We start from the raw sequence: 27,113 nt of genomic DNA on the forward strand, positions 1-27,113 counted from the left end.
TAACTTACCGGTATTAATGTGTTGCCAACAATTAATGCAAAACTTTAGAAAATTCATTGGGCGTGAAAAATTACAAAAAAGAGACAGAGACATGGGGTAAAGAAGGTCTAGCTCACACGAAATGCTCATTTAGTCCGTTGTTACAGAAACATCCCCATACAGAGTGTCCAAGTGTCCGTTAGTAAATTAATTCATCAGCTGTGGAGAATACTGAGGGATATGTGCCCCCTGGAGTTTTAAAGGCTCACAAACTTCATCCATAAGATCTGACAATAATGGTTGAGTCATTATTTATTACACGTAAGGCGGTCATATCACCACCTTGTGTTTGTGGAAACCTGGTACGGTAATTTTATTTGCCCCACAATACACTACATGGATCCATGGCAGAGAAGCAAATCCTTGGGCACAGCTTATGGGAAGCCCCAGCAGTCTGTGTTACCCTCCCACTGGGGATATATTTTACTTCTGACTGTAACCGTAGAACATGTTATTATCTGGAATAAATGAACAAACGTGGAGAAACACAATTTAATGTCTTGGTAGCTTATTACTGCATTAACTATACATTATAGAGGGGCAACTGCAAGTAGCTATTTCTGTATAAAACACAGTTAATACAGTTATGTCATCACAATTTACTTTTTGCTGAATGAACTGGTGAATAAACCCCATTGCTTCAGCTTACAGTGTGTCAGAAGCTGTGAGGCATGTCGAAGTGTTGTCGGGCATATTGTCACCTGGCGTTTTTGTGGCATTGGCGTAGTAAATGTTTATTTCTGGTAACGTGACCATGCAACTCATGTTTGTTCAAGTATCGTCATATTGTGCTCCTTGAAACAACCTGTTCTTATGGCAGTTGTGGCCGAAATCTTGGTCTACCTGACATTGGCTCGGTATCAAGAGATCCCCGAATTCTCCACTTCTTAATAAGTGATTGAACAGTACTGACTGGCATTTCCAAGGCTTTGGATATGTTTTATATCCTTTTCCATTATAAAGTTCCATTGCCTTGTTACGCAGGACTTTTGACTGTTCTTTTCTGCTCCCCATGGCTCAGTATTTAGCCGGCTCGGTGCATCCAGGTGAGAGCGAACAAACTCATTGACTATTTATACACAGACACTACATGCAATTTTAAAAGCCACAGGTGTGGGAAATTAACCTTTAATTGCCATTTTAACCCGTGTGTATCACCTTGTGTGTCTGTAACAAGGCCAAACATTCAAGTCTATGTAAACTTTTGATCAGGGCCATTTGGGTGATATATGTTATCATTATGATTTAAAAATAAATGGCTTTTTGAATGATCATAAAAGTCTTTGATGTGATACACATTTTGACACATATCTCAGCTTACATTAGATAAAATAATGCTATATATATACATATACTATGCTATATATATATATATATATATATATATATATATATTTATACACACCATTTAGAGATGCAGGCAAAAGATCTATTATTTAACCTTGAAGGTGTTATATCTGTCAGTGTTCTTTATGGGGTCAGCTGAATGCTAATCTTCCTATTCCTGCTTCATCAGCACTAACTGTTTTCTAGACTGAACAAAGGAAATGGCAGATCATTTAAAATGTCTGGAAAGCCTCACGCCAGCTCGCCTGGAAGTTAACAGGGCTTACAGTTTAACAAATGTGCTATATTAACATTTACCAGCAGCGGTGTCGCATGGGGGCTCCTGGGGCAGAAGCACTGAATACCAAGTCCATATCCCCGAATCTGGAGAGTTTTGGCCCTCAGCAATGGGAGCCTTACCTGGTCTTAAGGCCGGCCATCCTGAATTTGTTTGGCCACGGCCGTAGCACCAACCATAAAAGAGATCTGTGCGCAGTTCTCGCATTCACTGCACTTCTGTCAGTGTGCTTCACACCTGATATGACGTTTTATTCAGAGAGGTGTTGACGGCAGAGACTCAGAGCAAGACCACCCCGCAAACCTGGAGTCAGACTTGAAGGCAGACTGAGAGACTCAGAGGCTGGGGGCAGGAAGATAAGGTAAAAATAAGAATCAGGTCCTGCTGGGGAAGGGTATGAAGGGGAAATAATGCTGGGTATAGAAATTAATGGGTGATATTTTGATGCAATACAGGGAAATAATGATCCGCACACATAAATACATACATTCATACATGCACCCACACATACATACACACACATTCACACACACACATTCACACACATACATACACACAGAAATACACATAAATTCACACACATACATACACACACAAATACACATACATTCATACACATTCATACAGTACACACACATACATACACACACATACAACCACGCATACACACATAAATCAACACAGATAAATATACACACACAGACACTCCAATGCCTTACACTTACACATGCATTTTTTGTTAGGATATTTATTCAAAAAATGTTTTAAGCATTTCTGTTAATCTGTATGTTTCTGTATGAGCTAAACCTGCAATACGGGAAAGTTATTAGCAGGGACAGGGGGACGGTATAAAACAGCAATGCTTAAAGGGATGGGGTTAAATCACAAAGTATGGAACTCAAATAAAGAGAAAGAGAGAGATAGAACAAAGGGAATAGTTTGAAAAGTGCAAGTTGGGGAGAGTAGGAAGCCTACACCACCACCCTTTCTGTCATCAAGTCAGGGAGTGTGAGCAAGGTGGAGGCCACCATCGTAGAGAACAGTGGGAGAGGCAGTGTTACAAGAGGTTAGCCAGGACTCAGTGAGAAAGTTCAGAAAACAAGAAGTGAAATGCTTGTGTATGGCTGTTAGTTACACACAGAATGTGCATTCCAGAGAGCAAAAGTAAAAGGAGGACAAGAGGAGTGGCAGGGTATATGGGTGAGATTATTGAGGTTTCTGGAACTTTGAGTGGTAGAGGAAAGGGATGGGAGAAATAAATTAGACCTAGGATTTGGGTAGATATCTTCAGCTGCTAGAAGTAGAAAAGAGCATGAGAGAAGGTGGACTTTTGGGAGGGGAGAAATTTTTTCGAGAGGGGGTATCTGGGGAGAGGAAGGAGGTGAAGGTGGTGAAGGTGCTAAGTGCCTGGGATCATTATATATTACAGATATATTGTGGTGGTGCTGGTGGCTGGAAAGAGATTGACAGCAGAGGAAATTAAGAATAGTGACAAGAGGATTGTAGACATGGTACAGGATTCTGATGTGTTACTCGGTAGACCTCTATGACTCCATGTAATTTTCCTTTTCACAAACAATCACAATTAAACACCTTACTTACATACACATGCAATGTTACCTTTTCCTTCCTCTCCCCTACTGACATTCATAAAGTTAATAAAAACAGATGGCATGGGTGATACATTGGCACTATTTTTATACAAAGTTATGGATGCTGTAGTTACTGTTGGTTCTAGAGCTGTGGGTGTATTTGTTGGTGATAAGATATGGGTGCTAATTGCACTGGTAGGTGGTGAGATATGGGTACCAGATGTAATCATTTGTGTGCCAAGGCATCTGAGGTCACAATTATGCCCAATGTTTACAGGGAGGCTGGTAGATAAGTGGAACAGCCTCCCAGTAGAAGTAGCACAGGCTAATAACAGTGAGGGAATATTGGCATATAGCTATCCTGAATCTAAGACAAGACCAAGGAATGATTATGGTTGGAGTCATTAGATCAGGAAAAATGAGCAGACCAGATGGTCCGAATGGTTCTTATCTGCCATGAAATTCTATGTTTCTGTGCACCATAAACATGTAGACTGACCAGGGGGTTGCTAGGTCTCCAAAAGATCCGGGGCTAGTGTGTATAGCAGTTTTGATAGCAGTGGAGTCTGGTTTGGGAGTGGGTGCTGTGCACACTGCACACATATTAATATACAAGTTTGTAAAGCATTTATAAATTAATAACATTTCTCATTTCCTTATTTCAAGGGGCCACTGTGAAATATGCAACCTCATTTAGACATCCCATTTAGACATCCCATTTTAACTCAGGATTTGCCTGTGTTGTGCCTCAGCACCCACATTGCACCCATAGGACTTGCCCAGATTGCACCCATAGGACTTGCCCAGATTGCATCCACAGTGTCTTTCATATTACAAATGGCACATACCTGACCCACTAAGCAGATGATGCTCTTTATAACAATTTAAAACTGTGCTCACAAATCCCATTAACAACCTGTTATGTATGAAAAGGCACAACTTTCCGACTTTATATTCTGTGTCAGTAAGTTTGCATTTCATTTTTGCTAATTGGTGCTTTGTTTGCTAAATATGGCTACATTTCATATCACAATGTAAAATGTTCAGTTTTTTATGCTCACTAAGTAACACTTTATTTCATTTAGGACTCTGCTTTGACGTGGCTGGTGAGCTTGTTACCTTAGTACTCATGTTTATTAAATATACAATATATTTGATGGTTTGGAGTTCAACCTCTCATCACAAAGAGGTTTGTTTTCATTCCAATAGAGGGCACTCTATAGCAATATTATATTCACAGTTACACGTCTACTAAATAATATGTGAAAATTGTATCCCTTAGTCTGCTGGCTAACATGAACTTTCTTCACAGTAGCACATTAACTATTCATATTTCTTTCCACTACATAACATAAAAGCTATTGGATTTAGAACTTAGCACACAGATTTTCAATTTACGCTGTTATATTGTAAGCTTTTTATTGTACTGTTTTCAACAGCTCATAATCATGACAGCAACAAGATATGGAAACACAGCAACATTACATTAGGCGCTCAGTAAAGCGTTGAACCTTTATTAGTTGCTAACGTCACCGCGGTAGCTAAAGCGTTTTGTACATGATAGTGTTTTAATGGCACTCCCAGAAGTCGTCCTTTCTCTCTCTGCAGTGTTCCTTGCTAAAGCCGTTACTTTTTTGCTGCCAACCCAAGGTGAGTAAATCTTTTTCTTTTTAGGCATCAAGCAAGCCATCTAATTTTCACCTCTGTTTGGCTTTAATAGTTAGGAACCCTTAGGAACCATAACCACCAAGACACAAGGATAGACAAATCTTATGTCAAAGTTAGAGAGCAGGCTAAGATGACAAGATCTAATACCAGTGTGAATGTCGGCAAGAAATCTGACGACACCAGTTCAATGAGTTGAGTAAGCAAGAGCTTCTTTATTCAAGTGCGCACAGGGGAGAGTCCAGTTCGCAGACTTCTCTCCCCCTCCTTCATTTTCTAACAATATATAGGCAAAGAAGCGCAAACAGTTATTAGCATATTGTCTAGCCGTCTGTTGGTATATTTACTTTAATTTGCTGACACGCACGGTTTAAAGAGGTCAAGAAAAAAAAATAGCCCCCCCCAGACAGGTGAAATCTTTATTTACAGAAGGTCAAGAAAGGGACAACTTGTCCTTTGTCGTGGTGGACTCTGATTCTTTTGCAACAAGGCACTTAGAGCAAAGAAAACACACGAAAACATACCATACGTACACATTCTTCCAAGACACAAACAAGACATAAGTAAACTAAGAAATGAGGTAGACAGGTGATTGTAGTGTTATCTTATCTGCTATCAGCAGAATAAGCAATGAGGTAAAGAGATCATTGTACTGACTTCCAGAATCAGCAAAATTCTTCAACTTCCACACCAGTAACACCAATAACAGGAAACATTCAGATTATCCAAGCGATCTCACCACACAGTAGGGTGACCACATCGATCGTGTTTTACAGGACACATCATTTTTACATATTGCTAATCAGCCCAGATAAAATGCTGCCCTGCAGTATGTGGATTGTATAGACTTATAGAAGGGAACCAATGGCTGATGTGATCAGCCTACTACACAGGGAAGGAGGAAATAATAGTGTAAGATTTAAAAAGATGCCTAAGTCGTTGGCAAAAATGTAATTACCTGATGCGAGAAAAGGAGGAATCACCTGTGCGTAGGAAGCAATGAATAAAATAAAAAACATAAAGGGTGCGCAAATATATATGCATTTGTGCACAACAATTCCTATCATGCTTAGTCATAATATGGATGAGTCATAGGGGTTGTAGCCATCACAACAGGTGCATCAAGGCTACAAAAAGGTGCCATAATTGTAGATGTACATCTTTGCAAGTTGGAGTCTCGATCTGCTTGCATTTCCATGCATACGTTTGCCGAGTGGGTAGGGACTTTTAAGAAACTGTTTTGGTTTTAGTTACTTTTACTAATTTATTTGTAATTTATGGGGAAATAATGGACACAAATTGATGGAAACAGTCAAATCTATGAATAGGTTAACTTGTCTTGGAAAAAATGTTTCTAGTTCCGTTCCAAGAATGTCAAACAAATGTAAAAAAATAATAAAAATTTAGAAAATAAAATTTAACTAGGTGCGCAAACACCTTGTGCCCCTCTAGCTAGAAATATACATTAAAAAAAAATACAGAAAATTACAGCTAAATACAAACACAGAAATGTTAAAATGGTATAACATTTTCTGGTCACGAAGGGGTTGTTTCTTTCACTGCACATTTTTCCCAGTAATGTTTGTTGATACAATAAGATTTTTCCTCTGTGGACATTAATACATGCTTCTGATGGAGTACTGTGAACTGAGAATGTGGATCAGCAGGCAGTTTACACATTCGAAGTGAAGGTTTTCTCATATGAAAAGTGCTAATTTCTACCGATTTCTTTTTTTGTCCAGCTCCAATTGGTACATAAAACCCGAACAAACCAAAAAGATAATAAACTTATGAGATCACATGAAATAGCATGCTGTATGGCACAGATAACGTGGACCAGAGCCATGGCTCTAGGAATTGTCTTGCTTCACTTATCTTGTGACAAATAAAACTATCGTTTTTTTATTTTACAATTTTAGATTTTGTATGCGTTTATGACTAAATGTAACCTGAAAGTTATAGCTATTATTAGTAAAACATGGTGTTTTCTAACAAGTCATCATGTATACTATGCAGAGTCAACAAATCCTAAAGAGGAAGACGTTTTCCAGTGCCTGGCGCCAACAACAAAACAGGAAGAAGTACCCCTGATTCACAAAATCAGAAGTTATTGATTACTTCTCTAAAATTAAAATTTAAGGTGATTTCCTTACAGTGAAACTGTTTTTAACCACACATTTACATTTCTTAATTAAATCACATATCTCTTGAATTTAATACAATAATATGTTAAGTGACAGTAATTCATAAATGCCTGCTTTTGCCTTTTGACACCCGTAGGCAAGAAAACCCTTATAAGTAATATCTTCTTAATTTTATCCAGTTCATTGGTTTTCAAAATCTTTTTTGGAACGTGCTGATTTTGCTTGAGCGTGTTGTCTTATATTAGGTATTGACCTGAAAAATACAAGATGTGAGTGCATGTAGTAACCCCCCCAAAATAGTAAATTCTTTTTTTTACTATTTTAATGTGTTAATAATTAGCACTAGCTAGACAATTTACACAAATTCCAAAAAGATAATAATTACAAATATTTCTTCAGCCTGTTTTTATTTGGTTTTGTCGGCAGTCTTTTAAGTGAAAATGAAAAAAAAAATTTCACCTTACATGTAAAACAAATTTGTGCAGTACACATTTATTAACATAATTGCAAATTGTATGCAATATGCACACAATTTACTTTAGCAGGATCTGCTATTAGGCTTGTATAGTATGAAAAATAAATTGGAGTACAAAAATCAATGAAATCACTTAAAAATTCTGGAAAATAAATCCCAACCTCATTTTTTTTAACAAAGTATTTTTAACATAAACATACTGATGTCGCTAAACGTTCATAAATCTCAATATTGTGATGGATTCATAAAGCTGCATCCCATTTACCAGAATATCTTGCAACACAAAGATCCAAGTGTTGTTCTCTACATAAAGGAAACTTTTACATCATGCAATCAATGTGACATAGTGTCAATTGTATTATTGCAATAAGAGTAGAACACTACTAGATATAATATGAAATTGAGAGAAAGGGGAAGTTTCAGGAAAAAAGAGAAGTTTAACACTTCACAATCAAATTACACAAAAAAGTAAGCAATCCATTCCAGCCAGAACTACAAGTCGCATGTGCATAGAGAATATACATCTACAGAGATAGTATCAGTGTTTGCAAGCAGTGGAGAAGAGGTGGGTTTTATGATATCAGTAATATAACTCATCATAAGTTTGACCTAAGTTACATGAATGATGTCATTAGTAATGAAATATACTTTGATGTTTACTAAGATGTTCAATCTGATATAACTTCAGTGGTCTCTCAAGAACAATCTAAAAATGATATGGATACAATTACAGATATTACATCAATAAAAGACTGTATTTCTCTTGTCAATATGTCATCCTTAAGTGATTAAGGACAGTGATTTATATTATGAGTATTATGATAACCCATGCTGGGTAATCATAATATAAATCACTGTCAGGTCTTCCTATGTCTAAAGTTGTGTTTCTGTTAGAGGCACTAATAGAGCATTAACCAATTGTTTCATTGTTCAATAGAAGCACCACATCTATAGATGCATTAGGCGCATATACGCTTGTGCATCAGGCTTAGGTATATGTAGAGTTAAAATAAAAACCTGACCGCAATAACTATATGTTATAAAGGGTGTTGTAGAACTCACCTGGTTTTCCCTGCAAAACATAGTTAATGGGGTACTTTCTTCTCTATAACAGATTATCAACGTTTCTCAATAAATACAAATTTCTCTTCATAAATAACTGGAAGTATATTTTTGTTAAAAAAAAAAGGGATGCCAGTAATCAGGTGCTCACATTGTATAGGACCAACATTTTAAGGGATGTGTGATAATTTCCGCACTTATAAGCACCAAGACCTTTGTTTTTTTCAGGACTTAACATAGATTTTACATAAATGCTAAATCTGTATATTATTCTATATGTGTAATACAGGAATAAATACTTACCCTACTTTTTTTTAACAAACCAATCTATCAGAAAACTATGGGTTATGTATACATGATAATTGGGAAGCTTATCAAGACTGATTTAGGGATGCCTATATTCTGGTTAGTGCACTAGACTGACAACAACTAGATATACATTAAGGGCATTTTTTTTTATAAAATCACCCAAATAAGAAACTAGTAATAGGTTAATTTCAATTTAAGCAAACTGAATATCTGGCAACAAATTGCCTAATCGTCTAATCTTTTTGTATGATGTCCTTAAATATACACATATTGCTAAAATAATATAAAAGGCTTAAGTAATCAGAGTAACAATCACATAACTGTTGTCTAATGAAATGTAGTGGATAGATAGATGATTATTTGCATAGCGTTTGTTGACTCTTTTTAATAGGGAAGGAGGAAATGAAACCCACAACATAAACAATGCCTTATTGTACGCAACCAACATTAACCATATAGTTTGAGTATGTGGCAAAGCAAATTATCAAAATAGTCTTCATGTTCCATCTATGATATAAAATGTAGGCTCTTTTCCAGTAGAACAGTGTGATGTCACCCAACATACACAGACATCGAAAGGGATCTCCCCACCATCTCATCAAATATTAATCATGTTAGGAAATGGAGGAAATGAGTTATGCAGTACATAATAATGTAATATATTCTTTTCTATGTTGTTTCAGCCATGAACACAGAAACGTTTAACAATTCTAATGGATCCAGTCTAATTCCACGATATTGCAGCCGTGACAATAGGACTACACATTTTGTGTTTCCGGTTTTGTATGCCATCGTATTCATCCTCGGATTTATTTTGAATACCTTATCTCTATGGATTTTCTTCTATGTCCCCAGTAGCACGGTTTTTGTTATTTTCCTCAAAAACACTTTGGTTGCTGACCTCCTAATGGTATTAATGTTACCATTCAAGATTCTCACAGATTCGGGCCTGGCGCCATGGAAATTGAAATATTTTGTTTGCCGTTTTTCAGCAGTGCTTTTTTATGAAACCATGTACATTAGTATAATATTTCTTGGCCTCATAGGACTTGATCGATTTCTAAAGATCGTCCGACCTCTAGAAAAGAACAGAATGGATAAAACATATATTGCCAAGTGGATTTCTCTAGGGGTATGGATACTTATTTTTGGAATCTCTCTACCAAACATGATCCTCTCCAATAAAAATGCGACATCAGAAAGTGTTAAAAAATGTGCCAATCTAAAGAGCCCATTGGGTCTCAAGTGGCACGAAACTGTTAATTATATTTGCCAGTTTATCTTCTGGTCTGTTTTTATATCTATGATCATATTTTACACGATTATCACCAAGAAGGTTTATAAATCATACCAAAAATCAAGAAGCACAAACTCTTCTAGAACAAAAAAGATTAAGGCAAGGGTTTTTGTAGTGGTCGTGGTATTCTTCTTGTGTTTTGCACCTTTTCATTTCTCACGGATTCCCTATACGTTTAGTCAGACTGGTGTTATAAAGGACTGTCACCTGCAAAAGAAACTGTTTCTAGCTAAAGAAAGCACGTTATGGATGGCAACCACCAATGTGTGCATGGATCCCTTAATATACGTGCTACTGTGCAAGCCCTTCAGGAAACTGATACTCAGGTTCTCTGGCTCTAGAAATCCAAGCCTGGAAACACAAGTGGCTAATGAGTCCACAGTGTAACCAAACAACATCCTAAACAGCAGAAGTGTTCGTTCTCCCAGCACAATGCACTTTATGATTACAGATGCAGATCCATATATTTTCCATCTGTACACTGCCTCAAAGAAAGACAACCGATCAAAACAGGCATGGCAGATGTTTCATCACAGACATATGTTTTACAAAATCCTACATTTTATAGTTCAGTGCACTAAATGTAACCATATAATGGCATTTACAGATTACAATAAGCAATGTATAAGTATTAAAAACCCAAAGACAATAAGGATATTATTAACAATAATTAAACCAACATCTAAGAGACATTGATAATTAAATAGTTAAAATTGTAATGAGGAGGCAACGGATATTTGTCAGATGCTATTGCTTTTCTAATGTAATGTACCATTGTGTATATTCCCTCTGTGATTTAAAAGCCAGTTTGTTATAAACTTTAAAAAGCTCTCAAAATACGATGTAGCTTTATGGACTCAACCATACTCATAAATAAAGGTAACAGAAATAATAATTTAAATAACCATACATCAAAAATTACTTAAAAAAACAGTCATAAATTGTATTTTGGGTAACGGATCTAGACCTCTGTTTTTAATTTTACATTTCCGTAGTATAGGATATGGGGCATTTCCTATACGCGTGATTGAGAATTCTCTTTAGCAATTCAATCCAGCGCAATGTATCTAACATGTAACTGCTCAGCTAAAGCAGGAAATGGTTTCGTGCCTTTTAATAACCACATGGTCTGTGATGCAATATCTCATTCTGTTATTCCTGTTTGTCAGGAATATCAAGCAGTGCACACCGTCAGAGCAGTATTTTGGCATGGATATGGCATGGTTATGATATGTTTGTGATCTACAAAACCTGTGTGTAACATGCTAAAAAATCCACATTACAATCTCCATACAGATGCATTCCACACTACCAACATTTTCAGAATTGTAAAAAAAGGAGTAATGAAAACAATTTGATTATTTAAAGGAAACCTGAAACAAAACCAAAAATGACATCAATCATCCGGAGGGGAGACAAATGAGTCTAAATGCCTTTTTTGCATGGAGTAGCTGGCGTCCTCACTTGTACCATTAATATTACTCGATTTTACATTAATTTTTTTTTACTTTTAGTGTTTCCCCTTGTTATTGTTATTGTGACAGTGAACATTTCAATATAAGTTTCAGTGTCCCACCTCTGGCTAAGCATCCTTACCGTTCATGTTAGTTAGTGTTGCAAAGGGAAAGCATTTTATAAGTTAAAACAAACACTATAATGTTCATTACTTATGTATGTGATTCAAGTGAATTAACAATTTCCTGTTAAATCCAAAAACCTTGAGTGATCATTTGTACTTTAGTTTTTAAGTGTATCTTCAGTAAGCGTTAAAGATCCCATTTAATTATGTAAAACATGGAACAAAACATTTCCTCTGTAATTCACAATTATTCCCTAGAGAACTTGGTATTCTATAAAATCATTAGATTAAAGATCTGGCAAAAAAAACCACACAAGCACTGTGTCCTCTCTAACCCCGTGAATAATGAATGCTTACCTGCTTCTTTTATACATTTCACATCAGATACTATTTACCAAAAAATGCTTGAATGGAAGGAGACTGGGGTAATGTTATTAACGTGTGAATAGTTGGACTTCATCGTTTAATAAGTTGCAACACAAAATAGTGTTAAAGGTATAAGCAGCGACTTATTTATCTTCAGAGCTGACCTAAGCCTTACCCAAGGCAGTGCCCCGAGCTGCTACTTCAGCACTTCCTTCTTTACTGTTGCATGGTGGGATATAATGTCACATCCTGCCTCTCCACTTTTTAAGGACGCATGGGTAGAAAGAGACTATGGAGGACTTGGCTGTCTCACACAGACCTCCATAATGTTAACAGACTGGTTGGAGAGATCAGTGATTTCCGGTTTAACTGGCTTATTGAGTAGTGGCGCTACCCCTTTGACCCCTTTGGCCCATGCTAGACCTAGGACAAATCATGTAAGTATAAGAGCAGTAGTGATACATTCTTACAAGAAATACACTCATCTACCTTACAGAAATTAAGCCTGTTATCAATGCCTCAAAAAAAGTCATGGAATCCTCTACTTTTTTGTTATACACCAGCTAGAGAGTTTAGTTTATTCTAGTTTACCGGTTTATTGAAAATCACCTTCAGAGTGAGGATATACCACTCTTATTTGCATTATTTGCCATCAAACATCAATAGAACCCTAAATAACATTAGTAAGGCTTTGACATCCAATGTGATGTAAAATGGTTTGCGCATGAAAAAAACTAGGCACACAACACGCAGAAGAATAGTAAGTGAAGCTGCTTCCTTTCATGGTGTTTAAGAAGGACTGGTTTTGTCACTAAACAGCATGTCAGTTGCAGAGGTTACTGTTATATCAGGATTACCAGGAACCTGGGAACAGAGGTGAGTGGTTTCCAGATAATTGTATACAGAGCAAGTCTCAGAAGTAGGAGCTATGTGGTTCAAGCCAGGTTAGGACACCAGTATATCTGCGTAATTAAGCAAGTCAGGTCAGGACACCTGAATACACAAATTCAGCAAAGTAAGAATAGACACATCGAAAGGGTACCTTAGAGGAGTCTTTGGACCTTTAAGTATTCAAGGAGGATGAGAAGAGTTGTCATGTGACCTCCGCAGCTTGGCCCCATATGTTAAGTTAATCATAAAGGGAATGGATAAAGGGATCCTTCACACATGCGATCATGGTGTCACCTGCGATGCCTGTCAATGATGGTTACCAGGAATTCTCCCTCTGCATGTCTGCATGTGCCTATCATCTGCCTGTGTCTGCCTGCCCAGGTCCAGTGCCCTACTACTACTACTATTGCTGCTGCTCCTCTCTCACCTTTCTTACTCTGGGGAATCAGTTCTTATTTTTTCTAATATGGGAGGTTCAGTGCTTGGCCTGTTCTGCTCTGTGCCACCCCCCGTGCATCAATGCCCTTCCTTACTTAAGTAGATAAATTCTTGTTCTTATTTTTAAAATGCAGGGGGGGGGGCTCCAACTGTTTGCCAGTCCCTGCCCTATGCCCTGCTCTGCATCTGGTTACTCTGTTACTCTGAGGCAGGGCCGGCCCTATAATGGGGCAGACTGGGGCAATTGCCCCAGGCGGCACTTTAGAAGGGGCGGCACTTTGCCGCCCCAAGCGCTTTTTTTTTTTTTTTTTTAAGCGGAGGAGAGAGAGAGGGGCACCGAGTGGTTTTCGCTTACCCGCTCGGCGCCCCTCTCTCTCTCTCCTCTGCGGCGAGTCTCCCTGTTCGGTCCCGGTGCCGGCTTGTAATGCAGAGCGCCGGAAGTGACGTCAATTTTCGGCGCTCAGCATTACAAGCCGGCACCGTGGCAGAGCAGGGAGACTCGCAGCAGGACTGTTTAAAGGTAAGTACCGGGGGGGGGCGGGGGTAGATAATGGCGTCGGCGAAGTTTAAAATGCCGCCCCCCCCGGCGTCGGCGGGGGGGGGCGGCGTTTTAAACTTCGCCCCAGGCGGCGTTAAGTCTTCGGCCGGCCCTGCTCTGAGGGATAAGTATTTTCCTAGTTTTGGTTCAAATTCAATGTCCTGTATGGTGGGGCTGCCACCATCCACCTACTACCAGTGCCCTGCTATTACTGCTGCCATATCACCTTCCTTACTCTGATGCATCAATTAATCAAACCGGTCCAATTAATGAAGGAATTGAGTCCCATAACATGCTGCTGGATGTGTGTATCCATCGGTGCAGTGCTGCTGGTGATAGTGGTCCTGCAGTGCAAAACCAAATGGGGGTCACTTCCTTAACCTTGAGGTGGTGCTGGTGTAAGTGATGTAAGCAGAGTTGAGAGGTACCTGGATGATTGTATACAAAGTAATTCTCAGGCGTAGGAGCTACGTGGTCAGGACTTCACATGCAATGCAATGCAAGGCCATGCTTATCAAACAGTAAATACCACATGTAGTCAGAGAAAACAAAATGATACCTTACTGGATTCTTTGGGCCCTTAAGTAGTCAAGGTGGAAGAGAAGCCACATCACGTGACCTCCATAAAGTGGCTCCATCTGACAATGTCATACTTGAAGGGAACAAATAAAGGGATCCTCCAAACACTTACTTTTCTCAACAGCACTTGACAACCAGACTCGAGAATTACTCATCTCTTCATTAAAAGTTTCAAATCAGACATTTTTTTAGATCAACTAGACTTCTTTAGAGGTGAGTTGATATTTATGAGTTGAAGGCCTATTTCTATTCATCTGACTGATGCATCTGCCAACTAGCCCAGTTTTTATGCTTTTCAATAAAAATGTATAGAGTTTCTGCAGGCGGTCAAAGCCTTCTGCCCTGATGTGAAAGGCACTCAAATGTTTGTTGCTGATCCCCTACAATAGATATATTATAGAGATACATGCTGCATCTGATGGGTTAGAGCTTCACTATAATACTGAACCCAACCATGTTCAGCAAATAAAAGCATTTGAACCTTTTCTTAGTGCAGGATATGACAGTGCTTTATAAAGAGGCATTTGTTATTACATCAATATTTATTAAGCATCTGTTTCATCCTTTCAAAGTTTCACCCTTTAATAAACTTGTCCCTCACATCCCACTTTAGCTACTTTGCACTATACATTTTAAGATACTGAAGGGTTTTCTAACCTAAATAAAATATAAGGTACATTTTGCTTTATTCAACAAGGGAGGAATAATACAGTTAAACGCAACATATTGCAAGTATAAATAATGTTCCTTCAGGAAAATTTCAGGACATAAATTCATTTGTTTATAGAAACTCCAAAGAGAAACAAAGACAGCTCAAAAGTGAATTAAAAATGTAATGACACGTTACAAATGATTTCTATACACAGTTTTGAGTCTATTATCTTCTGAATATCCGCCCAGCATTCTATTCTAAAGCAGCACACCTTACCAACGGGAGACGTTTAGACTTGACCTGAACAATTAATTCGTAGGTCTCCTCCACACTTCCCTGTGACTCATTGTCATTAATGAGGGATATGATCCTTTAAAGCTAAAGGATTTAGACTCTCCCAACAGGTGCCAGAAGTGGTTTAATCCCGCGTCCATCTCTTTTGCTTCGGATCTTCAGTCATAAAGGCATGTTTGCTTCTAGCTGCACAGTTTTAATGTTACCGATCATATGTCAGTAAAGAATTATGGGAATGTGAACACGTATGGAACAGTCATCTCCAAGAGTCTCTGGTGCTGGACAATGAGGAATGGACCATGAGGACTTCAGTAAAGGTAAAATGAGTGTTGATGGAAATTTTAAGAAAAACTGGTTTTATATGGCATATTGTATATGGCTTTAAAGCAAATTATCTCGAAACACATATATCAGCCAGAAAAAAACTCTCCATGTATGTTCGAATACAGTTGTAATTTGTATTACAATTTCCATAACTCAGCTAAAAACATGTATATATATGTATATATATATATATATATACATCCTAAAAAACCCCCACATACCAAGACATGTTTAAGTGAGTTATATTTAGTCTGCAGTGTAGACTAGATGTCTATCTGTTATACCTTTATTCACTTGCTACAACAACATAATATTTTCATGATCTCATACTAGTAACTTAAAACATGTATTTTTTTAAATTTAGTTTTCAAATCAAAATAGCTTTCTTCTAACATCCCGTAGACAAGGTTTTTATTCAAACATATCCTGCTGTTGTCAAGTTGAAACTTGTTACTTTCAGCTTTATGCAAACACTAATGGCATTTAACTTTATAACAACCAAGAGCACATGTGTTGAGCTCTGATGAGCTTGTATGTGTTTAAATGCTGGTATTCACATGCAAACACATTATTTTGGTCATATCAGACACGACAGCAAACTGACTCCACAAACAAACTTCATGCAAGGGGCAAAGGTAAGATTTTCTTTAAAAAGCACATCTGGTATATTGAAGACCAGGAAAATACTCATGTACTACAAGCTCTTATAATCTCACCATTAATTGGGTAATGAATCTAATATACATCTGAACTGCTTTTAATATAGTGAAGCAATGCATGAGTACTGGTCATTTTTGGTGATTTTTGTTGTGGACATTAAAGAAAATAAGCAATACATTGTACCTTATACCATTGGGCAGAAGTCTAGATTATGTATGTGTACTAATTCCTTATACTAACTTTTTAATATGTCTATAACAAGCCTATGTAACTGACAGAAAACATGGTCTAGTCATGAGAGATCAATAAACATACTAGGTATCAACTTAACTTCCTATCAGATAACATTAGAGACTGTTCTATAGGCCTCAAAAAGTAACTAAATCCTAGATTTGTTCTTAGTTAAAGGTAAGTGTCTACTATAATGTATAAACTTACAGAGTGAAGATTCAATCCAAATTATTTTTGAGCATGAAAAAAAGACTTTGTAAAATAAAAAGGTGAGTTTCAGGAAAGTTTTCAGTGTCCTCCAACTTTTCAGATTTCAGTTTATGTAGTTTTATGGAAACATAGTGACTGCCATGAGTATGAAAAACCATCATTCCATTATTTTTTAGATTTGAATAATATATTTGACCTATAAAAAATAGTTGTTTTGTAATTATAGATGCACTTTAAAGTATACAATGCATGTGTAATTAGTTAATGTAGGATTGCCAAACTGGCACACTGTACACAGTATAATAATAATAATTATTATTTGATGTTTTATATATCATCAGCATATTCCGTAGCGCTGTACAATGGGTAGACAGGACATAACAAGTAGTATATAACATAACAATTTTACTTACAGAAGCAACAAATGACAAACAAGCTTACAATCTAGACGGAGTTAGGGTGTAAAATAGTAACATGTCCCAGTGCCCACTTGAAGCCATGGTGCCACACACCCACCCATTGTTTACATTATCACACCGCTATCACACCCACAAAGGTTTGCACTCCAGTGTTAAAAGTTAACTACACACAAGGCCATTTTGCACTCCAGCATTGAAAATGTTAACTACACCCACACACAGGGAGGTTTTGCTTTCCAGCATTGATGAAGTTAACTACCTATAGGCATGGCAATTAAAACAGGTTAAGTACACACAGAAAGGCACATACTGAAACAGAAGAGGCTATGGTCTGTGCCTTTGGTTAGTTACAATATATCCTTTACATTGTATCTTTCTGCTAACATAGGGTAGACTTCCTATTCATTGCATTCTTTTTAATTGTACCGGTGCTCTGTGTGAGCACTGTTACACTGTTACAGTGCATCCATCTACTGTCAAAGTAGAGACTGGACTGTTACAACGCGGCCTTCTGTCTGCAAAAAAACTGGCTCTAGAAGTGGGGATAATAAGTTTAGGGTGACTAGCTCTGGACTTGCTCAAACCAATATTTTTGTCAGTTTGTGCAAGGATACTGGGGAAGACAGAAAGAAAAGGATAGGAAAGCTAGGCAGGTTGTGGTGGTAGGGGGTCTCAATTATTAGGAAAGTAGAAAGGGTAACCTGCCTAAATGGTGAATGCTTAGCTGTCTCCTGGGTGCTCAGGTTCAGCATGTTGTGGATTAAAATGATTTTGAGGCACTGGGTTACAAACTTACCTGTACCACATGCTACACCAGGGAGGCAGCGGGAGCTTAGGTAGATAGATGCATGGCTGCAAAAGTGGTGTAGGAAGGAGGAATTTAGGTTTTTAAAGAACTGGTCAGATTTTTGGCTACAGCAGGCATGGGCTGCACCACAATGGTGAGAGGAATGCAGTACTAGGGAAGAAGATGGTTAGAGGGTTGGAGGATATTTTAACCTAGAGTGTGTTGGGGTAGCTAGTGTAGGTTCAGGACATGGCTGATAAAGGCAGCAGAACATTACATAACATTTCTTTGTAAGACTAAAAGAAAAGTAAAACCATTGTGGTACCCTGCAGGCGTGGCACAAATATTGAAGGAGAAAAGGGTAGCTTTTAGGAACTATAAGCAGATTTAGGAAGAGAAAGTTGAGACCAAATATAAAGCTAAGCACATTATTAGATGCACCAAAGCACACACGGAGATAAAAGTAAAAAAACACACTAAAGGATAAGATTGTTAAATATCTGGAAGTAAATGCTTTGCATGATCAGAAACAGCACCCTATGGATTACCATAGGGATAAGTCATTTTTTTGACTGGGTAACTAAGATAATAGACCAGGGAGGAGCTGTTGATATAGTTGATTTCAGTAACGCATCTGACACTGTCCCCCACAGAAGACTTATAAAGCAATTGCAGTCTATGGGTTTGGGTGTCAAAAGGGTTGAATGGAGAAAGGCAATGGTTGAGTGACAGGAGGCAGAATGTTGTAGTTAATGGTGTATATTCAGAGGATGAACTTGTTACTAGTCGGGTACCTTAGGGATCACTATTGAGCCCATTTTATGAGTGGTTTTACAAAAGGTCATATGTCTTTTTGCAGATGATACAAAGGTCTGCAACAGGGCCAACCTTCCAGGTGGAACAAGTCAAATGACTTTAGAGGTAATGTAAGTTTTACTGTAGTAAATAAATGGAACAGTCTCCCAGCAGAAGTGGTGGAGGCTAATACAGTGAGGGAATTTAAACAGGTATATGATAGACAAAAAGCTATCCTCATTATGGGACCAGTTCAGACCAAGGACAAGGGGTTTGAATCCCTTACATCAGGGAAAATGGGAGACTAGATGGACTGAATGGTTCTTATCTGCTGTCAAATTCTATGTTTCTATGTTTATAGAACCAGTTAGGAAATACAACTGGTAAAAGGAATTGACCTTTAAAAAAAAGAATGCTCAACCTGGTAAAATTCCGGCCACTTGGCAACCCAAGTCACATGAAAGAATAAGGTCTATCAAAAATTCCCACTAGTGTCAGTCAGGGTATTTCTGAAGTTTTGTAAGCCACATTCCAAGTAATATGGAGATTCATGAGATGTCTTAAGATTTCATTGTATGATTCAAATGGCATAGCATTTCATAAACAAGAAACTGATATTGTATCACCAATAGAGGTAGATATGAAAATTCATTTGCCAAGTATGTCTAGCTGTCCATCCCAAATTAATGTCTCACTCACTTCAAGGGCTAATATTTAGAAGGAACTTCCAAGTAATTATCCAGTGTCTGGGGTTGCAATGGGCTTGGGAATTTCCGTTATGTGGCAGACCAAGCTGTCAATTTAAATATTTAGAGACCAAGCCAACATAATGAATATAAAGAAATCATATAACTGCATATACCCCGGTGGATGGGTTCAGCTTTCAATTCAGCAGCTGCCTATCCAGCCCCTGGAGCCTGAAATGAACGAATGACAAATTTTAGTCGCTAATTCATATTTTCCATAAAAAATAAAATGGTTTAAAGAAAAATGTATTTAAATGCATGATACCTGTAAGTTCTGTTTTCATATATCATAGCTGTGTTCTAGAACAAGTAGTCTTAATTCCGCTATGAATTAAAATAATGGCCACTGTGCATACCAGAGGAATACGAACCCCCTGTCTCCTCTAACTGTAAACATTCTGTAGCAAAGAATTGTAAAGTGATAGATTGTTCAACCTATACTATGTTTTTGCTGCCAATTTTATCATAAATTAGTAAATTATTTTCAATTATAAAATGATCTTCGTGTATTGCACTGTATTTTATTTTATTACTTTTATTACTTGGTTTTGGCTTTTCTTAATTCACACAATGTACAGCAGGTCATAAAGTTAAAGCAGCAGCATAATTATCGGTGGTAAAGCAAGTCATGTAAAATTACACCACTACCAGACTGGTAATCTTATAAAAACAAGCAAGTACTTTAGGGAAGTACATTTTTGAAATACATGATTACAAATATTTCCTCTTTGACCAAATTATAGATCACTACCATTCATTTCTTACTCCACAACACACATTTGTAACACGCAATCTGAGTACCGAGGCACCGTGCAAGGAATGTATGCATACAAGGGGCAAATGTAGCAGAAATATATATGGACAGGAAAGACAAATACTGGGTACGGTTTGGATGAAACATAAGGCGTTTAGGTTCAGTGTTGGTGAAACATTTCACATTGTGATGTTCTATGGCAGATTTTGTTGAATGTGTACAGTGCAGCTTAAAGGGACACTCCAATGACCCATACAGCCCCACTCAGCTATTATATGCATGTGATGGCTGCAGTGCGCCTTTAAGAATTAACCCCCATAAAATAACACCATAAAACAAACCTCTTAAGGGAGGTTTATTAACTATTAAATGGCTGGGCTACTGCAGTTTTCCGAGTAAAGCTGGACAATAATACACAAAACCCTTAGTGAGTCATTGGCAGGCTCATAATGCCATGATTAGTAATCCACATTGAGGTATGTGTCTTGTTTATGAGTGAATATATTGGGTAAGTACTGCATGTATTTGTCTAAAAAATAAATAGATTGTGATTTATACAGTATTCTTTCATTTGCAGGGTTGACAAGCTGCAAAAGCATTTGGAAGAGGAGCATATTCCAGTGTCTCCTTACACATTAGGGCAATGGCGTTAGACCTGCGTGGAAATTTTCCAGGTAAAATGTACTTTACAGGAAGCATCAGTAAAATAATTCATAACATTAGTGTCCTGAAGGAATAGAGAGAACTAATAAAATTGTGGAAGTACAGTTTGAAATACAGCTTTTTTTGGGTGCTGAGTATTTAGGCCCATTCATATACCTGGTACCCCATGGAGGTCTGTTTGCAAAAGCCTGGTCATGGCTACCGGATGATGCTGAACCCAAAAATACGACATTAGCTTTTGCATGGTGATTGCAAGTCATATGCATTATTTATGGAGGTTTGTGTCATTGAGGGCTAGATTGAGTGAGGCAACGACTTGTCGTAAATAAGATGATTTGGTAATGCAGGAGGAAGCAAATGAAGAGTGGCTACAGAAATGATAGAAAACAAGAAGAGGTAAAAATGCGGGAGAAAGATAAGGAGAGAGCAAAATTCGAATTTACTACAAGAGGAGGCAGGACAAAAAAAAACTTATGGAGAAAAAGGGAGTTTTAGAGAGCAAGATAAAATACAGAGGAAGGAAAAGAGCTGATAATTGGGAAGGAAAAGAGGGGATGGTGGTAACCTGCATTCATAGAAATTGGAATTCATAGGAATTGGTTCCGAAGATTTGCAACAACTTCTCATAAGATGAATTGCTCCCCAAAGCCACAGTGTGTCGGATGCATGCTGCAATCTTCGAAGCTGAAGCATACAGGTGGCTATAAGATATACTTGAGCACTTCGTGCCAGGCTATCTCCTGCACTACTGCCACCTGCTTAGGAATGGCCACAGAGGGAAGAAGGAATGTAGAGTTGTGAAGGTGGCAGGGAAAAAAAACTAACACTTTTGTTTCTACTGAAAAAAAATTCTGCAATGAAGTATTAATATCTTTAAAAAACAAAAAGAAAAGAAAAAAAACACACAGTGGAACCTAATTTCAACCCTGGAATAACAGATTTCCCCGGAGGATTTCTTTCACCCATTTTAGTGCTGTGTCACACTTACTGGGACATGTTTTCATGGATTCAATTGTGTGTTATAGAGATCTACTGATCCACTTTGCAAACTACCACCTACACTTATAAGTCATTTCACAGTAACACACCCAGATGAGTTACAACATGACCAGAGTGATTTCCCATAGTAGCAAGAGATTACTTTAAAGCACTACCGTTGCCGTTGTGGTCATTACATACACAAAGTATTATACTAAAGAATATTATTTACTCTTTATATTATGTGCTCAGAAAAAAATTATTGCACAGTTAATTATCAAATGAACCAGGCAAATTCTTAAGGTTTACTAGCTAAATCCTTTGCCAGCTTTCAGATTCGGAATCAGATCCGGTATTATAATTAGGGAGATTTAAAGGAATAATTATTTGAAAATTATTTTGAAATTCAGTGCTCCCTCTGTGTTTTTCCAAATATCATTAAAATGTTGCACTTTGCTAAAAAATGCATGCCACTACATGTGAAAATGGTTAAACACTAGCTACTGTTCAAAATTACAAACAGGAATTTAGAGTTGGAAATTACAGGAAATGAAACAGTAGGAATTATAATTTTATTTAAGTTTAGCTGTTCTACTCCTAGTTTTACAGTAGAGTCCCTAGCTCAAAGTATTTACTATTCACTATTATTTCTTCTATTTCTCTTTATCTATCCTCCTCTTTCTATTTATTTCTCCATTATCTCTCGCCATCATCTCTCTCTCTCTCTCTCTCTCTCTCTCTCTCGGCAGATAGTATAACATAGAATCTTATTTTATGGGATTGGGAGTATATCAGTACACTAAAAAAAGTTGTCATACACGAGACGGCCGAAGCCACAATTTAGTGCAACTAATCCTTTTTAATAAAATATGCAGATTGAAATAGATTAAACAACATGAAACATTTACTTTTCCTCTCACTGATTTCTGGGCCTAGAAAGTTTTATCCTCTAAAGTGACTACAAATTCAGGAGGGCATTTTATCTCTGGATAAGTAAAAATTAAATAGTTACATTTTTTCCTACAGTAAGCAAAGTGCCAGGAAACAGATGACCAAACACACACACAGACTCTCTGCCACGCCAACACCCAAACACACACACCAGGACAGGCTCGGCCACACAGACCAACAAACACACACACTAGGACAGGCTCTGCCACACCGACACCTAAACACACACACACACCAGGACAGGCTCTGCCACACCAACACCCAGACACATAAACCAGGACAGGCTCTGCCACACGGACCAACAAGCACACACACTAGGACAGGCTCTGCCGACACCTAAACACACACACACCAGGACAGGCTCTGCTACACCCACACCCAGACAGGCTAAGCTACAACAGTAGAAAAAATTTATTTTCCACACTGCTTTGTCATTGACCCCCTTTTGTGTTTTTTCCCCTTGTGTATTTAGGTCCCCAGACTGTCCCTCCCTTTAAGATTTATTTATATGATGGCCCCAGATCGCTCCTTGTGTATTGATGCAGCCAGCCCTAACTTGTATTTGTGCCTCCAGCCAGCCCCCCCATTGTATATTTATCCCACCAGACAGCCCCACATTTTGTATTTATCCCACCAGAAAGCCCTCACTTTAGTATTGAATAAATGCCCCCATGTCCTTGTGTATTGCCCCAGCCAGTCCCACATTGTATATTTATCCCACCACCCAGACCCACCCCCCATTTAATATTGACTTATGTGATGCCACCACCCTCTTGTAAAATAATGCCCCCACACTCTTGCATTTCGACCCCAGCCAGCCCCACATTTTGTATTTATGCCACCCAGCCAGATCCCCCCTTTAGTATCATGTCAGTCCTGGCACCCAGATTGCATCCACGAGACATGCCTAACACCCAGATTGGAAGCATAGGACTTGCCGTCTTTGCCCCCAAACAGCCTCCCTGTGCCATTCTTGCCTCAAACAGCCTCCCTGTGCAATGCCCCACCCCACTTACACATCCATGCTATCACACACACATATTCATTCATATCCAAAGTCAAGCAGAATTATGGATCATATCTAGTATCAGACTGATATAATGATGGAGACTTTTCTTCTATAGTGGCATATGAGAGCTAAAACTTGAGATGCTGCCAAGCATGGAAGCACCATAGGACAGCTCACATTTGTTTTGCATGATAAAGTCATATCTATGGTCAAATTCCAAACAGAAAATAAATAATAAACATAATAATAAAAACATAAAATAATAAACATGGAATATTGTACAATCTAAGCCAAGCATGTTGAGTATGGTTCTACTCAGGAACCAGAAAGTTACACAAAAAGAGAGGTTGGAATGCAGCACTCAGCAGTGAAATGGTGCACGAGCCAGGGTACCACCAAGTCCCTCAATAAATCCAAAATAAAGAAGCAGAGGCTCAGCACTCAAATGATAAGGTGAGTTTATTTCACACAGGCCTGTGTGAAATAAACTCACCTTATCATTTGAGTGCTGAGCCTCTGCTTCTTTATTTTGAACCAGAAAGTTAGGGAAAAGTTAAATATGTGGAATCATGGGTTTAGACTACAAGACACAGTGGTAAAAAATCTCTCAAAATGTTTGTAATTTGTGCCTACCAAACAAACCAAAAAACAGTGTGAAAATTCCCCCCAAGTAAATGCACAATCCCCTTTTTTTTAAGTAAACTGCTTTCGGCATTAGCAGGCTATTCAAGACAAGAGGTTTTGGCTAATTCACAACACTTTATAAATATGGCTTCAGAGTGTTATGTCGAGTATAGTGTAGTAAAAATGTCATGGCCTCTCATCTTTTTCAGTGTATGTGAGGTGAAATTGAAATTGAAAACAACATCTAAGCCTTTTGAAACCAAGACAACTATGGAATGCAATGTCTAAGTTTTAGAAGTCCCACCTCAATGAATTTCCCAGTAAACAGAAAAACAATCAAATAGACAGACCCCAAATGATATATACCTAATCATTGGTTCATTACTAATAAATCCAATGATCTTTTTCATTATTTTGTTTATATTTATCATTAAATACTGACAATACTGACAATCCTTTACCATAGTTTTCATATGTTTTTGCCTGTGATAAGTTAATTTTATTTTTTTTAATGTGGTAATTATTCTACCATAAATCCTTTCTTTTCTAATGTTGAAAATTAAAGAAAAGTCTAAAAAAAGGTTTTTGTACATTGATTCTTAGTTATCTGAGTAATTTACTAATCTCTAGACAGTTTAACATTTTAAGAACTGATATGCCTGCTCTGGTCTTTTTTTAACTGAATAATTTCCTTTTACAGATGAAAAGGATGACATGTTTGTGAATGTAACTCAACCACGAGACAACGCAACGGTTTTCAATGAATTTCTTAGAATCTTGTTTCCTGTGCTATACCTTGTTATATTTCTTGGGAGTGTCATGTTGAATGGACTTGCAGTATGGATTTTCTTCCACATCCGGAACAAAACTAGTTTTATTTTCTATCTGAAAAACATTATGGTTGCCGACCTCTTAATGACGTTATCCTTTCCTTTTAAAATCATACAAGCGTCTGGAATCGCAGCATGGCATTTCAATGTCTACCTCTGCCGCTACACTAGTATCTTATTCTACACCAGCATGTATACAAGCATTGCGTTTCTTGGACTCATTAGCATCGACAGGTACTTGAAGGTGGTAAAACCATTCGGTAACTCTAAAATCTACAGCATTAAGTTCACCATGGTGGTGTCTGCATGTGTCTGGCTATTTATGGTTCTGCTTGCATTACCTAATGTAATCCTTACAAACATTCAACCGACCAGAGAAAATATACATGACTGCATAAATTTGAAAAGCCCACTTGGAGTGAAATGGCACAAAGCCATTATTTACATTGATATGTTTTTATTCTTCACCGTGATGGTTGTGTTAATCGTGTGTTACATTTCAATATCTCGTCACATCCAAAAATCAAGCAAGCCATTCGTCAGTTGCTCAAGTCGGACACGGAGACACAATCAGAGCATCCGAATCGTGGTGGCGGTATTTTTTATCTGCTTTTTACCCTACCATCTATGCAGGATCCCCTTTTTATTTAGTAACCTGGATTCAGTTCTAGATGAACACTTCTATAGGATTTTGGTCTACTGCAGGGAATCATCACTCTTCCTATCAGCATGCAATGTCTGTCTTGATCCCATCATATATTTCTTCATGTGTAGGTCTTTCTCACAAAGACTATTCAACAAATCAAGCATTAGATCAAGGAGCGAAAGCATCCGATCTCTTCAAAGTGTCAGAAAATCTGAAGTACGCATATACTGTGAATATACAGAGGTTTGAACTCTATTACTGTAACCTGATGTATACAATTATTAAGAAAATATATTTGTTTTAGAATGTGAACATTTTAGCTGCTGCAATTAGTCAGAAATCAAATAACTGGGTCTCTGCACTTATTGAAGGAATCTGAGTTAGCAGTCAACACCACTTTGTAGCAGCAAAGTAGTTGCCCTCATATTTGCATTTACTTAAGTAAAAAAAAGGTAAAAGAAAAGATGTAAATAAAAAAAACATGCCTCCATCACTGTTGACTGATGAAGCTGGCACAAGTGTGAGGAAGTTGGCTGGCTCGTAATAGCGTGTCTGCTATAGAGAGTGATTGGGGGTTAAAATAATAAAACACCCCTATGGGTGTGTAGCCCACCTATACCTTTTGGAGAGTCATGATGGCCAATCATGTCTCCCCCTCCATACCCTGCCCTGTGGGATGAAGGGGTTTAACATGCTGTAATAAAAATAAATAAAATATTACAGGTAGGTAGGTAGAATGAGGTCCATCCAATGTAGCCCTCTCCATTAAAAACCATCGTCTATCCCCTTGGTAACTCAAAGGATATACTGTTTCACGAAAAATAAAAGTTTTAAACATTGCCATTAATGATACTCTTAATTTTGGCACAATGAAAGGGACCAATTAAAACAGATAGCCAACTACTACTTTGCCTTGAGGCCTCAAGGTATACACCACTGTGA

At 37.8% G+C, this 27,113-nt stretch overlaps 2 protein-coding genes across 2 annotated transcripts; both read left to right on the forward strand.

Annotated features, from left to right (window-relative positions):
- Positions 1–9,595: 9,595 nt before the first annotated feature.
- Positions 9,596–10,664, forward strand: P2RY13 (purinergic receptor P2Y13). Its single transcript, XM_053460722.1, has one exon. The coding sequence runs from the start codon at positions 9,596–9,598 to the stop codon at positions 10,592–10,594; it is 999 nt and encodes a 332-aa protein (XP_053316697.1). The 3' UTR covers positions 10,595–10,664.
- A 5,045-nt stretch (positions 10,665–15,709) lies between these two features.
- GPR87 (G protein-coupled receptor 87) lies at positions 15,710–26,585 on the forward strand. Its single transcript, XM_053460092.1, has 3 exons — positions 15,710–15,861; positions 21,048–21,144; positions 25,396–26,585. Exons 2-3 carry the CDS (start codon positions 21,114–21,116, stop codon positions 26,418–26,420), a joined length of 1,056 nt encoding a protein of 351 aa, XP_053316067.1. The 5' UTR covers positions 15,710–15,861; positions 21,048–21,113; the 3' UTR covers positions 26,421–26,585.
- The last annotated feature ends 528 nt before the right edge of the window (positions 26,586–27,113 follow it).

This window comes from Spea bombifrons, chromosome 3, assembly GCF_027358695.1.
Source record: "Spea bombifrons isolate aSpeBom1 chromosome 3, aSpeBom1.2.pri, whole genome shotgun sequence".
Lineage (NCBI taxonomy): Eukaryota > Metazoa > Chordata > Amphibia > Anura > Pelobatidae > Spea > Spea bombifrons.

Bases quoted from the DNA above. Each gene is read 5' to 3' on its own strand.
- GPR87 (XM_053460092.1), top strand. From the start codon at position 21,114: ATGGCGTTAGACCTGCGTGGAAATTTTCCAG. The intron at 21,145-25,395 runs GTAAAATGTACT...TTCCTTTTACAG, and splicing joins CCTGCGTGGAAATTTTCCAG to ATGAAAAGGATGACATGTTT.
- P2RY13 (XM_053460722.1), top strand. From the start codon at position 9,596: ATGAACACAGAAACGTTTAACAATTCTAATGGATCCAGTCTAATTCCA.